Raw genomic sequence first — 19263 nt, 5'->3', positions numbered from 1 at the left:
AGAACTGCAGGGTATATATTCAAACCCCGTTTTTGTAAAAAATATTATAGGATAAAATCACATACGTTCATATATTCATGCAAGTACATAGATGCATACATACCTATAATCACGCGTCCCTTCCACACAAAAAGATGCTTCGTACTTCGAAGTGTAAATGACAAAAGATTAAGAAAATTTATAATCTTTACCTGGTGGGTAAGATTATAAATTTTAAGATTATAAATTTTAAGATTATAAATAAACGCAAAATGATTTATACACACCTACGCATATTAATATAGAAATATAGCCTTCATCAACATATATATATATATATATATATATATATATATATATATATATATATATATATATATATAATGCCTGCTAGACACTGTCCTCGAGTGTCTAAGGTCTCTCTGTACAGGGGTTTGTCAGAACAATCTGGCATGAGGATACTTTTTCCATATAAGTAAACCCTGACCAAATATTCAAAATCACATAGTATTCGCTGCCCAAATAAGATCTCCTCACTATGGCTAACCCATATTAGCTTTTACGAGGAATGGTGCACCTTCTCCAAGTGATGTTACCTCAAGTAACAGCACGGAACTGGATACTCCACCAGACTAGATAAATTCTTGTCCTGGAATTCAGTAAGACCAAGAGACCAAAATAAAAGATATAATACAATATATTAAAATGGTTAATTGGGGAGAGGAAAATTATGTTCTCAACTTCTTTATTAACTCAGTGTTTGAGAAATAAAGAACCTGAATGGAACATTCGAATATCTATGTATCTCATATAGACTTCAAGTGTTAGCTCCAGGTTGTGGGCCCCTTGATTTCTGAGAACTTCGACTGAAGTAAAATAAAACAAAAAGTGATATATAAATACATACATATCTATAGACATAGATACAACCATACATATACATGCAAATACAACATATTTATATATATATATATATATATATATATATAATATAAAGCTGAACGTCTGTGTGTGTGTGTGTGTGTGTGTGTGTGTGTGTGTGTGTGTGTGTGTGTGTGTGTGTGTGTGTGCGTGTGTGTGTGTGTGGTCACGAATAGGTTCCTATATGGTTGACTATTTTAAAAAACTGATTACATATAATGATAGAAGATGTATCGAGGATCAGGAATGGGTATGTTTGATCTGGCAGAACGGTGGTTCATAAAAATTATGGGGTCTGCGTTCGCGCCTGGCCCCCAAAGTATGGAAATAAAAAATGAAAAATAAAACACGTTTACTAGAGTTTTCGATATAAATGTGCATCAGAATACTTTGATAAGTATGTTTCAACTTAAATAGGGATGGTATAATAAAATTGTGGGGTCTGCGTTCGCGCCTGTACTCCATGGAAGTATGGCACAAACTTTAACAAAGACTTTTCATATCTATTTGCGTAAGTATAGTTTGATAATTATGTTTCGGTTTGAAGAAATATGGTATAATAAAATTATGGGGTGTACGTTCGCGCCTGACCTCCATAGAATCGCAATATGTCACAAAGTTTAACAAGGTTTTTTAATATATATCCACAGAATATTGTGAAAAGTGTTTCAGTGTGAACAGGTATGGTATAATGAATTATGGGGTTTATCTATTTTATTTTTACTTTCATCATATTTTGCTTTGGTTTTGTTACCCTCAAATTCGAAGCTATCTCTTTACAACCCTTCTTTTTTTTAACCTATCATAGTTTCATAAATCAGAGTCCATTTTCTGTAGGCTGTTTTTGAACCTAGTCAACGACGGGTACTTTTGCTAGTATATATATAATCACGTGTTTTTGTCTTGCCTACTCAACACCGACAACTTTCCATTTCTTGCAATGTGATAGCCTTCAAATACTTCCTTAACTATCCATCACACATCGTACTATTCTGTGTTCATCCCGTAACACCATCTGACTTTTTCCTCATTCTTTTATAATAATCGATTGTCATTCTTTTATAATAATCGATTATCATTATTTTATAATAATCGATTATCAATCTTTAATAATAATCGATTATCATTATATATATATATATATATATATAGTAAGTTATGAAAATAACTCACGAGGATAAAACGCGTGAATTCTCACGAGGATGAAATGCAGAATATTCTGTATAGCTTAATTGCCATATATATATTTTCATAACTTACTACCTAGCTCTTCTTATGTATTGGGCACTGTTGAAGTAAATACTGAAAATTTACGCATAAAATTATATCTTCTATGATTAATTTATGTGATAGTAAATTTACTTAAAATGCCAAAGCTTCTACACACTGATTTAAGATGTGTAGCTGTGGTCCATAATATATTTCGGGGATATCCTCTTTGTCAAAGGATAGATGTTTCAAATCTCTTTAAGATCGTGTAGAACTGTAATATAGTATTGAAGTTATATAACCGTTAATAAATAACACCGCAGCAAATGTAATAAAAGTTATTTTCTTTATCATATTTATGTTTTTGTAAGCGGGGGGGGGGGTAACTATGAATTTACATACTAAGTATGTTATTCAATCAATTTTTGGCTATATAAACTATTTTAATATTTCTTTTCTTATTGTTTTTTATTTGACTAAATAATCAGTAGGTTTTAATTGATTATTTTTAACTAGTAAGCACCTAAATGTCCAGCAGAAAATGCAAGCAAACTAAAACAGGTTACATTAAATGACGAAATACCCATGTTATATTTTTGTAGTTTAATTCAGACACTTCATTTCAAATTATTTCATGTTAATTTGGTTTTAACAGATTTGAATTTTGAAATTCAAGTTTGTTCTTGTGAATAAAAATCATTTTATTTGATTTGCTTATGCTTTTCTATGAAGTAATGTTAAGTTTACATATATTCAATTATTTTATTGTCTATATTAATTTATTTGCTTTTTTTAACAAACCGGTAATTTTTCTCTTGTGCGTGATTTATTTTTCCTATATAAGATGTAAGAATGTAAAAGTATACCAATGCTTGTATATGCGTACATTTATGAAATCATTACTTATACTAGCAGTTCAGCCAGGCTTTGCGCGTGCCCTATGTACTATTCATAACTATATGTGCATATGTATATAAATATATATATATATATTAAAAAGTTTGACTCATATCAAGGTAACCTACATCTAAAATTTCAAGTGTTTAGACCCAAAATTGGTGGAGGAGTTTGGTAGAGTTTGCAAAGGTCAACTCTTTCAACTTTGACCTCTTTGGCAGCCAAAATTTCGCCCAAAAACTAACTAAAAAGCTTGCTACATGTCTGAATATTCTTTATGTAAAATTTCAATTGTTTAGACCCAAAATTGGCTGAATAGTTTGCTAGAGACTGCAACGGTCAAATCTTTTGAACTTCGACTCCTTGGCAGCCAAATCTTCGACCAAAAACCAATTAAAAAGCTTGCGCTATGTCTGAATACACTTTATGTAAGATTTCAAATGTTTACACTAAAAATTGGCTGAGTAATTTGGTAGAGACCGGAGAGGTCAATTTCTTTTAATTTAACTCCAATTTTGACCCCTTAACATTTATTGTTTGGGGCTCAAATCAAATTAAAATGTTTGATCTCTGTCCAAGTAACCTACATATAAAATTGCAAGTGTCTAGACCTCAAATGTTCGACACAATCACGTTGACACATCGGTTCTCACCAGATCACCGGTTAGTATGCCAGGTTGAGAAACTGGCACGGTTTATCCTTATTTCAAGGGTAGCTGGGACTCTCTTAAGCCGTGGTAGGCACCCCATCTTGTTATGGCGTCAAGATCAAAAATACCCTTGATAGCCCTGGCGAAGCATCAAGTATTTAGCTACCGACAAGATTTGAATTACACTACTACGTAGTGAGTTCAATCTAGGCCACGGCCGCGCTGGAGACCCAAAATTGTCAAAGGAGTTTGGCAGAATTTTCAAAGGTCAAATCGTTTGAAATTTGACAGCCACATTTCTTGCCGAAAACCGATCAAAAATATTTTCCCAAATCTCAATCTCGACAGGAAATGTACACACACACAATTTCACTTTTATAGATATATAGATTTATTTTTAGTTGTTTATATATTTTGTTTTATTTTTACAACTGTTTATACTTTTAGTATGATGTTCTCATATTCTGCTGTTATTATTATTTCATTATCTAGATGGTTTTATATACTGGTATCTTAATTGGAGGTGAAGGTTTTATTTTAGTAATTGTCTGTATTTTTGAGATGAGGTGTTTTCATTTATTGAGATTGTCGGACTGACTTTCTCATCTTGGTTGTTATAGTCACAACGTTTCGGCCGATTTGCCCTCCGGCTTTCATCAGGTGTTTTGTATCGAACTGGGGAACCGCTTGTTTGGAGCCTCGAACCCAACCCTTTATTATTATTACGGGGGTACCGTGTTCGGACTCCAGCTAGGCTCTGGAACATAGTTGCTGATTCTCTGTTTTGAATGTTACTTTTCACTGCCTTCGTTCAGGATTGAACTCGACACCTTTGGGTAACTGTAAACTTTGATACAACGTCTATGATAACTCGGCCATATGTCCGAGCATGTGAGCTGTTTCTTTAAGTTTTCTCACTTTCCAGTGGGTTTCTCTGTTTATTATTTTTACTTCATCCCATAGGGGGCGATGGTCCCCCGTCTCCATCCAGACATGGTTGGCTATGACCGATTTTTCCGTCTCCCCTTTAGTTACCGCTTTTTGGTGTTGTTCGACCCTTACCTTGAGGGGGCGGCATGTTTCACCTTTGTAAACCTTTCTGCAACTGCATGGGATGGAGTATATGCAGTTCTTTGTCATGTTCTCCTCCATGCGAGGCTTCACTCGTACCAGATGTCGTCTGAGTGTTGACTTGCTCTTCAATACCGTCCTGATGTTGTAGGGGGCACATATTCTCTGAATCTTTTCGGAGATGCCTCGTATGTATGGTAGGCAGACCGTTGGTGGTTTTTGGGTTTCATTCTCCTCTCTTATACTATTAAAACATCTGGTGGATAGTATGCTATCGGGGTAGTTGTTATGACGGAGGGTATTCTTGAACCTGACCATTTCTTGGTGGTATGTAATGGTGTCGCTACTTATTGTCTCTGCTCGATGTTGTAGGCAGCGTGCGATTCCATATTTGATACTGTATGGGTGATGGGAGTTGACGTTAAGGTATTGTCCGGTGAAGGTAGGCTTGCGATATACGGATGTGTTAAACCCATGCTCTGTGCGTGATATGAGTATATCAAGGAAGGCCAGTTGGTTATCTTTTTCTTTCTCCATTGTGAACTGTATCGATGGTCTTATTGAGTTCACATGGTCTAGGAGAGCCTGGATGTCTTCCTGATAGGGCCAGAGTATGAAGGTGTCATCAACGTATCTTAGCCACATGGTGAGCTTTAAGGGAGCTGAACCTAAGGCCATGTCTTCGAAGTATTCCATGTATATGTTCGCCATCACTGGTGATAATGGCGAGCCCATAGCTAGTCCCTCCTCTTGTCGATATAGATCAGTACCCATTCTGAAGTAGGTTGTTTCTATGCAGAATATCAGCATTTCCATTAAGTTTGGCAATGGTACACATATGCGCTCTTCTATGGAGAGGTCCGCAGCTAGTTTGTCTTGAATTACTGCTAGTGCCTCACTAGTTGGGACTTTAGTGAACAAGCTAACCACATCTAGGCTTACCATTTGGTTTGTACTGATGGGTGCTCCCTTGATCAGTTCCGTGAAGTGGGCAGAATTCTTTACATGTGTTGCTGACTTGCCTGCTAATGGGTTTATTATATCCACAAGGTACCTGCTCAGTGGGTGGCATGCTGAGCCTCGGCAGCTCACTATGGGTCTGAGTGGAATACCGTCTTTATGTATCTTGGGGAGACCGTACATATGTGGTAGCTTACTGTAATGCTGGACCAGCTGTCTATATCTCATCGGAGCGATGTGTTCCTTGTTTTTGGTAAGGATTTGTAACAACTTTCTTTCGGTTTTCAAAGTTGGGTCCTTCTTTATTTTACCGTAGCTACCATCTGCGATTAGGCCTGCCATTTTTCCAGAGTACTCCGACATGTCCATCACCAAAGTAGCATTGCCTTTGTTTGCTGGCAGAATTATTATACTGCTGTCACTCTGTAGGGTTCTTATAGCAAGACCGTCTTAAAAGACAAGATGGCCGGTGAGCAAAAATAATTTAATCTGCTGACGTCATCACGGATAGTCCATACCGGTGACACCGGTAGGCATTCGTAACGTCTTGAAGTCAGTGTAATATTTCTTTTTTTATTAAAATGCCTTCACGGTGCATCGTTCCAACTTGCTGAGGAAATTATCGTAAAGGACCAAAAAGTGACAGTATTTTCATTTCCGAAAGATAAAGAATTATAATGCAGTAAAAAAAAAAAGAAGATTTTACACCATCTCCATTCAGCAAAGTAAGTTTTAACGTGCTCCCCCCACCCTGTATTTAACACGATGTAACTATAATTTAATTCAATATTATCATCCTAAATGTTCTACCATTCAAAAGAAGAAGCTTCAAATAAATTGCTAATATTAAAAAAAAATTTTTTACAGCATACAAAACTAATGAAAATGCGAGACAACATCGACTCTTTAAAACCCGATTTTTTTAAGCTGTTGACACACGTTTAAAAATCTAACAAAAATTAATTTTCCTGAAATTTTTCAATATTTAAAAATAAATTATGCCGGCTGATAAAATTTTTAAACTTTTTTTTAAAGCTAGAAAGATAAAACTTAAAAATACTTATTTTATATATATATATATATATATATATATATATATATATATATATATATATATATATATATATGAAACTAAACTAAAAAAAAAAAAACGCGCGTTCACTCGTGGTCTTAAACAGTCTTGGCCTTCGGGACCAGATCAAAGTGTAGTATCTGTTCTCCAGATGCTGCATTCTATTTCTTGTTCTCTTTCGGTGGAGGAGAAATCCTTCACGACTGAGACAATTTTTATTTTTGTACCTTTTCTCCACGTTAAAAAACGACCCTGGTGTCTAACTCTGTCCCGTGGGGAGGCATAGTAAATAAGTACAATTCATTTCATTAACGTAATTGGGTTTGTATTACTGTACACAGATTCGAAAAAGTTGTCAAAAACAAATATATAACAAATAAATGTTATCAAAGGCAAGATAAGTTACTTTTCTACCAAATATTTTTCGTGTTTTTATTCAATGTAACATGTTTATTCAGCTCGAAAAACAGTGTTTACCGATGTATTCGAAAATCCAAGATGGCGTCTGATTCTCTCTTTAACACGGTAAGTTTGGGATAAGGTGTTATAAATAAAAAACTATACAACATACTATTAAAAACCCGCCGAATATATGTCAACCTATGTCACGGTAACATATATTGAGCGAGTTTTTAACAGTATTTTATCCGGTTTTGTATTTATAACACCTTTTCCCAAACTTACCGTGTTAAAGAGAGAATCAGACGCCATCTGGAATTTTCGAATACATCGGTAAACACTATGTTTTTCGAGCTGAATAAACATGTTACATTGAATAAAAACACGAAAAATATATCCAGTTTGGTAGAAAAGTAACTTATCTTGCCTTTGATAACATTTATTTGTTATATATTTGTTTTTTGACAACTTTTTCGAATCTATGTGTACAGTAATACAAACCCACGTATTTTAAACTGAAAATATGGATATAAAAAAATGATTTTGCATGTTATTTTTGTTATGTGGTGAAATAATCTTAAATAAGAAACATGATTTTTTCTTTAGGTTAATTTTTTTACTGTGCAATATTTCATGAATTTATTAAAAATATTGTTTTTGATTTTGAAAAAAATATTGTGGTTCATTTTGATTTAAAAATATTCATTTTGATTAAAAAATATTCATTTTGCTTTAAAAAAAAGTTTAATTTTAATATTTGTTTATTGTCTTAACTCATATCAAATGTTTTGCTTGTGTTCTGCTTCAAATATTCATAATCTTACATGCATAATTTTCATTTAATTATATTAAATAAACTTCAAGTTTATTTCAAATCAAATCGTGTTCCTTCACTTTTTTTAAAATGTAATTTATAAGTAATTAAAGAACGCATTCTAATCTTTAAAATCTATAATACAACGAAATATTCAATTGCTTATAATATACTTAAACAAATAACTTGTGTTTTTTTATTATTATTTTTTTATTATTAATATTAGATGAGTTTCAGTATAAATCGTGTTCTTTCTTTATTTCTTTATTTTAATCCAATTTTGAAGTTTTGTAACGCTGTCTGTAAAAATTACTGTTCATTATTGACAGTCTAAGAGTTCCACATATCTTGCTTGTTGGGACCTCGGCGATGACGTCATTTTTTCAGCTGGCAGGCCATCTTTATAACGAAGGCCACGCTTATAGCCAGCCTATCTTCCCGATGTTTGATTTAGGAGGCTTGGCTTTCTCGAGTACTTGTCTCACTTTCCATCTTATTTCATCACCTTGGGTTGATGGGATTCTCAAGGCTATATCTTCCATGTGTGTTATGATATCTAAGAATGAAACGCGTTTGGTTGTTGTTGTGAAGTTGAGACCTTTATTTAGTACTGCTTCCTCTGAATGACTCAGTTGGCGGCTGCTGAGGTTGATGACCGCTTTCACAGGTGAGCGGTGTTTTGATGTTACATTCCTCTGGTCTTCTAGTTTTGTGAGCTTCTTGATTTGGCGTTCGTTGACCTTCTCATATTCTTGTCTGTACGATTTATCCAGATCTAAGTGGATTCTCACCCTGTCTTCCTCTTGAGTCATTTTGTTAATATAATGTAAAGTTAAACATGGTATATACTATATTATTATTATCAGCCTCTTAGATCGACGCTTAACTTAGAAATAAATAAAGCTTCCTTGATATGAAGATTTCCAATGTTTATCTCTGTGTCGAAGATGCTAACTTTGATGAATCTGCTAGTAATTTTGCAGGTGTTTATGTATTTGAACAATGATGATGCTTGTGCTTGTGTATTTTCTTTAATTCTCTTTAATCCTTTTTAATCCTACACAAAAAAATCAATTTAGAATGTGTAACAGACCAACGAATGAATTTTAAATGTGTAACAGACCAACGAATGAATTTTAAATGTGTAATACACAAAACGAATGGATTTTACATGTTTAACAATTTAAAATGCGTTACAAATCAAACGAGTGAATTTAAGAATTTAAGATTTAGAACAAATCAAACGAATTAATTAAGAATATGTAAAAATCAAACTAATAGAAAGAAAATTTGAAATAAAACAAAGGAAAAAATTAAAAATTTGTAACAAACAAAATGAATTAAATATTATTTTTTGGAATCTTTGAGATGAGGCTTCATAATTTGTGTGTGTGTGTGTGTGTGTGTGTGTGTGTGTGTGTGTGTGTGTGTGTGTGTGCGTTTGCGGACTGTTACCATCATGTTAATCAGAGTTGTTGTTTCACCACGTTTCGGCCAACTCGTCCTCTGGCCTTCTTCAGGTGGTTAACCGCAGTGAGATAGGAATGCTGAGTCTTTTAACTGTGTCCCCAGTAATTACTGCTTTCTGTAGTTGTTGCTATCTCATCACGTTTTGACCATCTAATCCTCTGCTTTGGCCAGAATTGAAACTGCTATCTTCAGACAATGTTCACTTGGAATCGTAGACTCGCCTCTATCCACTGCAGGGGCCCCGAAAGAAGATCATTTGATTTTATGGTCTTATAAATCCAATTTTGTGTTCTTATCTGGTCTTCCATTTTCAGGTGTGTTGTGGAGATGCCCACTAATTAACATAGGTGGGTGAGTGAGATATATAAAGGTATCAATCACTAATACCGGGAGATTTCTGCAACGACCGCCAAATAGGCAAGACACCTATGTTGCCTCCAGTAAGACATGCAACACGCCACCTGCCGGAATATCTCCAACTGAAGTATATCTGAAGACATGTAAATATGTATATAACTTTTCTGCCTAATATATTATTGTTATACCTTTACTTTCGTGTTCTTGTTAATTATTTGTGCATACACAACAAGGTGCGTACCGAATTGTATTATATATTATTTTTAGTTTTGGAAATTGTGTTTTTTTTTTTCAGATAAGTCTTCATAACTTGTGCATTCAGTAATTACTGGCAGTAATTACTGGGGACACAGTTACAGGACTCGGCATTCCTATCTCATCACAGTTAATCACCTGAAGAAGGCCAGAGGATGAGTTAGCCGAAACGTGAAACAGCAACTATGAGAATGAGGATAACAGTCCGCAAATAATGGATACACAAAATAGATTAAAATAGTGTAAAAAAAGAATTATTATTAATTTAATATTTGAAACAAACCAAACTAAATTACAATGTGTAACAAACAAAACAAATAAATTAAAAACGCCTAACAAATAGACTGAATATGTTTTAATTGTGTTACAAGACAAAAAGATGAATTTTAGATTCATAACAAACTAAATAAGTTTATTTAAAATGTGTAACAAACAGAATAAATCATTTTAAAATGTTTAAGTAACAAAAGGAAAGAACATAAAGTGTGCAACAAACGAAGCGAATGAGTTTAAAATGTGTAACAAATAAAAACAATGAATTTAAAATCTGCAACAAAAAATAAATAAGTTAAAATGTGTTACAGACAAAAGAAATAACTTTAAAATACATAACAAACATAACGAACAAGGTTAAAATGTGTAACAAACAATAAGTAATGCAAAATATGTAATAAAAACGAATACATTTGAACTGTGTAACTAACAAAACTAATGAATGCAAGCTGGATAAAACCCCCAAAAAGAATGAATTTAAAATGTGTAACAAACGAAACGAATAAATTTAAAATGTGTAACAAACCAAAGAAATAAATTTAAAATGTGTAACAAACGAAACGAATAAATTTAAAATGTGTAACAAACCAAAAGAATAAATTTAAAATGTGTAACAAACCAAAGGAATAAATTTAAAATGTGTAAAAAACCAAAGGAATGAATTTTAGAATGTGTAATAAACAAAACCAATGAATTTGAAATTGTAACCAACAAAAATAATACATTTAAAATGTGTAACAAACCAAAGGAATGAATTTAAAATGTGTAACAAACAAAACCAATGAATTTTAAATGTGTAACAAACAAAACCAATGAATTTGAAATTGTAACCAACAAAAATAATAAATTTAAAATGTGTAACAAACCAACGGAATAAATTTAAAATGTGCAACAAACAAAAGGAATGACGATAAATATTATTTCAACTATGTCTTTTTCACATAAGGGATTAAGAGTTCATACCTTTGTCTATGATGTCACAATCTAAGCCAATCCAAATGAGAAAAATGGAACCGATGTTAAGGTTCTTTACGATATATATTGAAACCGTTTTTCTCAGTTTAAAAAAGAAACAGATTCATATTAAAACCTTATTTTTTCAATGAAGAATGTTTTTTCTTTAACAAAACTTATTGCTTTTTTGCAAAATTAATATTATAATAATCAAAATGACGTGTGCTTTGATTTATCATTGCAGATCTCCAAAATTATATACACTAAAAGAGACGGGGACTACTCAACGCAGCGATGGCATAATATTATAACACGATGGAAAATTCGAACGTTCTTTGGAAGAAAATGAAGATCGTCCGAGTAAGATACGTTTATGTTTTTAACTCTAGCAGTTGAAGAGCTACGAAAACGGGAATGGTACCATTAATACGAGCGACCGTTTTTGTTTGTGTTTCTACATTGTCACCACCATACTCTATTCATGTCTGCCATTAATGAACGATGGCTGTGTATTTGACATCCGGAGCACGCTTAATTATACGAGAGTCGTTTCAAAAGTAAAGCTTCACATTTTTTATTAACTCAAAATGTTGAAGAGCTACAAAAACAAAAGTAGTCCCATTAAAAAGAGCGACCTTTTTTTTTTTTGTTGTTCCAGAATTTGTTTACCGACATTCTCAACGCACTTTGGTCGGGTATTCAATGAAGCAGCTGTGCTTCTAACGCACGCCCATGACAGGAGTTTCTTTTATTAGAGTCTCGTGCCATCAATATATGCAACAGAGATTAATGAATGCACACGGTCAGTCATCATCACAATGTAATTAGGAATTCCACTCTGATCCATTCGGAGGGAATGAAAAATAGGAGGCATTACTTATGAAATGCTCTCCTAAAATAAGTATGGATTTAAACCAATATTCGGGCTGCATTTTACTTTCAGTTCATCTTTTCTAACCGATTTTGGTACTGGTGCATATTGTGAACCAACGTATACCAGCGTTCGCTCGACTTTGGCCGGAACATGACGTCGACAGCCGGATTATTCTGAACGTCGCCGATAAAATCATAACAACGGTACGTAAAAGAAATTAGCAAAATAGGTAAATGTCAAATGTAAAAACCCAAAACAGAAAACGACCAACCGTAATTTAGTGTTTTCTTATTCATTTAAAAAAAAAAGTTAGAAGAAGTGAAAATTACTTTTCTAAAGGCGGGGGGGGGGTCGAATAATTTTAAGGGAATGTTTAAAAAAAAGGTTTAACAAGTTTTTTATTTTGTTTTTCAAATATATTTTGCCATTTTTTAATGTTTTAAAATTTATTTTATCAAAGAAAGCTGAAACAAAATTATTTTTTGTAAAATTAAAAATAAATTTAAATTATTTTTTATAAAATGTATAGATATTTTTTTTTTTAACTGGAAAGGAAAGTTTTAAAGATTCATAATGTTGGTACTATCCATGATTTGCATGTAAAAACTGATGCTCTTTTTTTCTCTTCCAATATTTATCCAAAAGTTGTTTGTTAGGCGACGCGCGCCGCCACCTCAATATAATTCAGCGCGCCTTTTGAGTTTCAAAATGAAGTTGTAGAATTATTGCTGTCGCCATCGCCTTTTCTTTTTAGAAACTTGTATATAATTACGGGTAAATTGATTCTAAAATTTCAAAAGTATACATCAAAGAGAACTTTTATCGTATTTAATCATGTTTTTTATTTTGTCTATTAAAACCTTAATTTACAAAACCTAAATATTAGATAAGAAATATCAACAAAGAATATGTTTATAGTATAAACGAGAGTTACACAGACGATATAAAGTATAAATCAACGTTTACCAATGCTTATTAATATTGAAAAATTAAAAAATACACAACAATTTAAACAAACGATTTATTATACATTTTATTTTTTTTTTTTTTTTCTATTTTAGCGTTAGCATCATGTAAGTAAGTTATAAGGTGCGAGTTGGTATTTATTAATACAAACAACTAGGATATGAAACCTGTTTTCCACCTGAAACAACTATAATCTCTTCGCGGCACACCAGTAATCATTCCGCAGCATACTAATATGCCGCTGCAAAGTGGTTGTGAACCACTAAGTGTATCAGAATTTTTGTAGGAATTTTTGACACCCCTAACACGAAACTGCGAATAAAATATAAAAATCTCGTAATTTCTCTGTTAAAAGTGGGTTGTTTATTTTCTTTATGGATTATACTTCCAAAATAAACTATTAAAGTTGTTTTAAAAGTAATAGAAATATATTTTTTTAAAACAGTAATGAATTTTCCGAACTCAATATTTTTCAATTTTTAAACTTTAAAATTCTATCAAACTTTTTCTATTGATTCTATTTTTACGATATTTTCAGGGTCAATGTGAAATTTTATGTTCTTTCCAATAAACGAAATATAATATTTTAGACAAACGTTTTTTTTAATTCATGCCCCACCCCATTTTCAAGTGTCTATTAAAAAGTAAATAATTAATTTACTCACTGAAAAGTAAATAATTAATTTACTCACAAATTGAAGAGAAAAGGTCAATAAATAATATATTCAAATTTAAAACAAAAAAAACGTAGTGTTTTTTAGAATTTTACCTGTAAAGTTTGAAGTTTAAAACCTTTTTTTTAAACCACGTTATTTGTTTTTTTTTTTTTTTAATGGAACCTTGGTCCTTGCTCCTTTAATTGAAAAAAAAATTAGGGCTTGAATTACATTTTTCGAGGAGTTATTAGCTTGGAAAGATGGGGTGGAATTATTCACTATTTTCACGAAATTTCTGACACACCTAGTGAACCACAGGCTTAGATGGTTCATTCTTTCGTCTGTATTAATAAACCTGTATCGGTCTTGGCATTTCCTTACTATATTGTTAAGTGGTATCATAGCTATCATGAACCTTAGTAATGATAGCGAATTTTCTTTGTAAATACTGCTTTGTATTTTGATGTCATGTATTGTGAATCAGCTGTCAGTTCAAGTCTCTGTGTTCTTATTGCTTTTCAATCAAATTGATAATCATATCTGATTGGTAAATATTCTATTATCCATGCTTGATTGAGCATGTTATATGCTATTTTTGCATTCAATCCATGCCATGGCCATGTTCTTTGTTGTTACTTTTACCTTTTTCAGAATTTTTTCATCTATGTAGAGTAGATCATGCGTTGCTCTTTTCCTTTTTCGGCATCCTTTTTTTTTTCTTCGGATAGTTGTCCACGGTTATTTAGTGGGGATGTAATTTCTTTCTCTCAGTTGTGCTGGTAGGATTTTTCTTCAGAGTTGGTAAACAGGTTATGGGTCTGTAGATGCTGGGAGGATCGTTTCCTTTTTCGGTGTCTTTTTGTATCAGTGTGATTCTACCTCTGGTCAACCATTCTAACACATTATTATTATTATTATTATTATTATTATTATTATTATTATTATTATTATTATTATTATTATTATTATTATTATTATTTATTTATTTATTTATTTTTGTATGTTTTTTTACCGTGATATTATCATAGTCTTTGACACAATACTTTCTTTTCTTTTATTGTTTAAATCAAAGTTAAATAATATAAAAAAAACTATTTTGAAAATCTATGAACAAAACATTGAATAATTACTTTACCTCTACAAGGCCACCATTCGCCCATGCATGGAGTATTGTTGCCACATCTGGGCTGGTGCATTTACCATTAGTCTCCCCCTCTTAGATAGGATCCAAAAAAGAGTTTTCAATCTAATAGGTCTCACTTTGTCAACTAAACTCACACCCCTGTCCCATCGCCCAATGTTGCGTCTCTGTGCCTGTTTTACAAATATTTTAATGGAATGTGCTCTGATGAACTCGTTGCACTTGTGCCCCCTCGACGTAAATATCCCAAATAGCAACAAACTCGCACCTTTTACTGTTGAGGTATCTAAATGACAGAAAGCGTTCTACTAATAGTTTTTTTCTCTCGAATAGCTAGACTTTGGAATTGCCTTCCTGTTACCTGCTTCCCTTACTGTACTAATATGTAGAAGTATAAATGTAACGTAAACTAATATCTTGTTAATCTTTCCTAGGCATGGTCCCAAATAGTAGCCCCTTACGTCCAAGTTGCGATATGCCTTGATAGGAATGAACGTGAGTAAAAAAATATATATATCCAATAGAAATTCCAATTTAAAAAATGGTACCTCTATTTTTGTGAAAATATTTATAGTAATAACATTATACTATTTTTTAGCACTTTACTATTAAAAGAAGTTTTGGCATTTTCAAAGGCCAGCACTCTATATCAATTTTCCTAAAATCAAAAAAATTAGTTTGGGTTTTAGGCGCTTACATACGAACAACATGAAAAAATAGGCGGTAAAATGAAATTCCAAATTTTAATACATTTTATGTTTTTGAGTTGGCGATCACTTTTGCATATAAATTTAATGTAAACTAATCACAGACTTTCGGGACACATGGAACTAATGATCATTCATTTCCGGAACAGATATCATTTTTAAATACCTGTCCTCAAAAACGCTATCTTCTCTGAACGTTTGTCAGTATCTCTGCTTTCACATCGATTCTGGATATTCGTTTGTTTGTTGTTGGTTTTTTTTTTGTATTTTGTTTTACTAGATTCATATTCTTGTGTTTTTTTGTGGGGTTTTTTTCGTCGCATCTTTTGGTTGCCATAATTAATCTTTTCTGGGTGCTTTTTTTTTTACTATAACTCTGTAGTTCTTTGATTGCAGACTGGATGTATTCTTCAAACCTGATGAGTCTTCTTAACTTGGAACTTTATTTTTGCGCTCACGCCATCAATATCATCTAATGAGTGCAATGCATTCTTCGCCGTCTATGTTTCTTATTCTTCCTTCCTCTTAAACTTAGCTCTTTACTGTCTCAATTTGCGAAGAGTGGTTCAAAATGTTCGACAATTGATACTGGCACAAAATGAGAAAATGATTAAGAGAATTATTCTCTGAATCAAGTTCTCGTCTTTCCGGGGTATTTCTTTGTCGTCCATTCTCTTTAATTTCCCTCCGTTTGATAATATCTTTTATACGTTCTCGGCTCTGCAATGTTCGCCTCTTGTCGACTTGTGACTACACGACTAGTCCGTTAGCTAAGTCTATCTTTTCTCTTGTTTCTAGTTTGCCTTTCATTGATTTTTTTCTTTAATCTTACTCAGTAGTTATTACCTGTGATCGCTCACAACAAGCCGTGTCTCTTAAAATCATAGTGAGAACAAGTCTCCCCAAATGTCCAACACTCTCCTTGTTTTGTTTTTTTTGTTTTGTTTTTTTTGGTAGCCATTGACAATCGTTTTACGTTTTTGCAACAGCCGTTTACTATTGATTATTCGCTGATATTGCAGTTAGCTTTCTCTAGAACCTGAATGCCAATAATATTATTTACTCCCTAGAAGTTCTCAGCCAAGTCAGCATCAGTGACTGCTCGCTGATAATAACCGGTGGTGTTTCCTTAATTCTGAGTTCCAACAAGTGTCATGGTGTTTCCTTCAGACAGAGATAGCGTCCTTTACAGACCCTTCAAGTCAAGTATCAACCGCTGGAGAAAAGGAACAGTGGAAGAAGGTATGTGTCCCTTTGTCTGTGTCACGCAGATAAAGTGGTATATATATATACGTGTTAAAGAACTATTTCTAAAATTTTTATTTGTCCCATTTACGTGAAGTGCCCAATTGATATTAGTCCGTTACAGAACGGTCATTTTGTAATTATATTTTGTGAATTGTTGTAATTTGATGTGTAACACGCGCACACGCGCACCCACAATGTACATTACACGGATTATTGAACACTGTATATACTTAAACAATACTGTTGCTAACAATTGCACGTTTACATGAACACGTGTGTGTGCGTGTGTGTGTGCACATTTGAAGCAACACTGCACGTATGTATACACGTTATATGGAGCGCTGTATAACAGATCGTTAAATATACACAGAAAAGTATATAGCGACTGTAGGCAGAAAATATCAGCAGAGTTCAATTGTTTGACTCTGCCTGTAGTGTGATTTGTGATTATGGGAAAAAGGCAGTCGGTGATATTTGGTCGTTGGTTAAAAAAATTCATAACTTTCTTAATTTTTTATATTTTTCTTTTTTTTTCAGATCGTCTAGAGTAACCCTTCCAACGTCATCATGAGTCGTTACACTACCAAGGAGCGGATATTTATCGGAGAGTCGTATTTTCAGTTGAATGAGTCAGTATCAGAAACGCAAAGAGAATTTCGACGAAACTGCAACACAAGAAATTCTCCCACTCTCAAAACAATAAAAGCTATGGTGGCTCGTTTTCATGAGCAATGGTCTGTATGTGACCTCCATAAATCTGGTAGACTCTGTACGGCAAGAAGTGATGAGAATCGTCAGAGATTAGCAGGGAGCATGGCCGAGGATCCATCCACATCAGTAAGAAGGAGATCAAGTCAAATTGTGGTCTCTCGATCAATGTTGTTCGAGCAGGATGGTGCAACGGCGCATATGGCACAAGAAACATTAAATCTGCTCCAGGACATATTCAGCAACCGAATAATTTTTCGTAACTGTGAGATAAATTGGCCACCCCGCTCGCCAGATCTCACATGTGCAGATTTCTTCCTTTGGGGTTACCTCAAAGAGCGGGTATACAGAAACAAACCGGCCACAATAAATGCCCTTAAAAACAATATAGAGGAGGAAATTACGGCCATAAGCCCTGAAACATTAAGTGATGTGCTGGACAATGCTGTGCAGAGAGCACAAAGGTGTGAAAATTAAGATGGTGGACATTTGAGTAACATCATTTTTCATAAATAAAATTAGACCTTGTAAAAAACACACCCTAGATTATGTTGTGTAAATAAAATTAGAATAAGTAGACTATGATATCTTACCATATCTCAAAAAATCATGGAGAGGCTCGTCTACCTACATATGAAAATTGGTAAGCATAACTTAAATATTGAGGAAGTTAATCAAATTTAAAATCCGTTAGCTTCTTTTGGGACACGACGTATTTGGAACGATATCAGTCTTTTTAAAGTATTTTTGAAGTAAACTGAAGTCGAATTATTACAAGTAAGATTTATTTTATAATTCATGTTGACACACATTTTCCACAAAAATAAACTGTATATATCTCCGAACGTTTGGGTAAACAGATTAATTAACAATGAAATAAATATTACTTCTTAATTTCAAATTATACAAATCACCCTTGTCCGTTCGTCCGTTTGTCCGTTCGTCTGTCCGCTTTTGGCCTTGGAATTTTTTGGAATTTTGCACAAACTTTAAACATGATATGAGTAAAAAAGTAACAAAACGGATTTTCCGCGAAAATCCGCCCCCCCCCCCACACACACCTAGTGGTGGCTTTCGGGTTAAAGTGGCCAAAATTGACACTTTTGTGCTTATTAAAAAATAAAAAATAAAAATGATACCTTGGATTTTTATACAACTTTCTGAAAACTTGTAACTAACTGATTTCTATATAATTTTGTTTGTATATACTTCGCAATAACTCTTGGGCGTGCCCCAGGAGCTCTTTTTAGGGCTAATAAAAACACTAAATTGTTGGGACTATTTTACTATATTTGTCCAAACTTTTCTGTGTATGTCTATTTAAGCAGTTTTGCATGGTGCTCAACTCCAATTTAAATATGTTAAGGCCTTGGGGACTTTTGGAGCTAAATGGGGGGGGGGCAAATGATGGACTTGGTCATTTCTTTTTTTTTTTGCGTGGTGCAGAATTCAAATTTACATATGTTAAGGCCTAAAACTGCACCGTTTGTTCATTTTCACCAGGACTTGACGTTCCCTGGGGATGTTTGCGGCTAAATGGGCGGGGGTGGGGGACAAATGCTGAACTTACTTAAGTTTTTATGCCTCGTTCAGTGTGCATTCAAAGGCGACCATGCATGCTTCACTTGTTTTTATCGTAATTACTATCGCTGGCCGTTTTGCTAAACGTAAATACTTCTTAT

The 19263-nt window shown here is 33.4% G+C and overlaps 1 protein-coding gene across 7 annotated transcripts in view; it reads left to right on the top strand.

Annotated features, from left to right (window-relative positions):
* The window catches only part of LOC145295894 (uncharacterized), a 37783-nt gene extending 18911 nt beyond the window's left edge, over window positions 1–18872 (top strand). For 2 of the 7 annotated variants that reach the window (XM_080141651.1, XM_080141652.1), the window contains exons 2-4: window positions 11526–12358; window positions 16696–16867; window positions 17411–18872. In XM_080141651.1, coding sequence (XP_079997777.1) covers window positions 17441–18058 — 618 coding nt within the window. In that variant the 5' untranslated portion in view covers window positions 11526–12358; window positions 16696–16867; window positions 17411–17440 and the 3' untranslated portion in view covers window positions 18059–18872. The remainder of the gene's footprint in view (window positions 1–11525; window positions 12359–16695; window positions 16868–17410) is intronic. The other 5 variants (XM_080141654.1, XM_080141655.1, XM_080141653.1 and 2 more) reach the window with 4 other exon arrangements.
* The last annotated feature ends 391 nt before the right edge of the window (window positions 18873–19263 follow it).

Source organism: Euprymna scolopes, chromosome 16, assembly GCF_053919585.1.
Source record: "Euprymna scolopes isolate OS-2025 chromosome 16, ASM5391958v1, whole genome shotgun sequence".
NCBI lineage: Eukaryota > Metazoa > Mollusca > Cephalopoda > Sepiida > Sepiolidae > Euprymna > Euprymna scolopes.
This window is presented reverse-complemented; position numbering and strand designations above follow the sequence as displayed.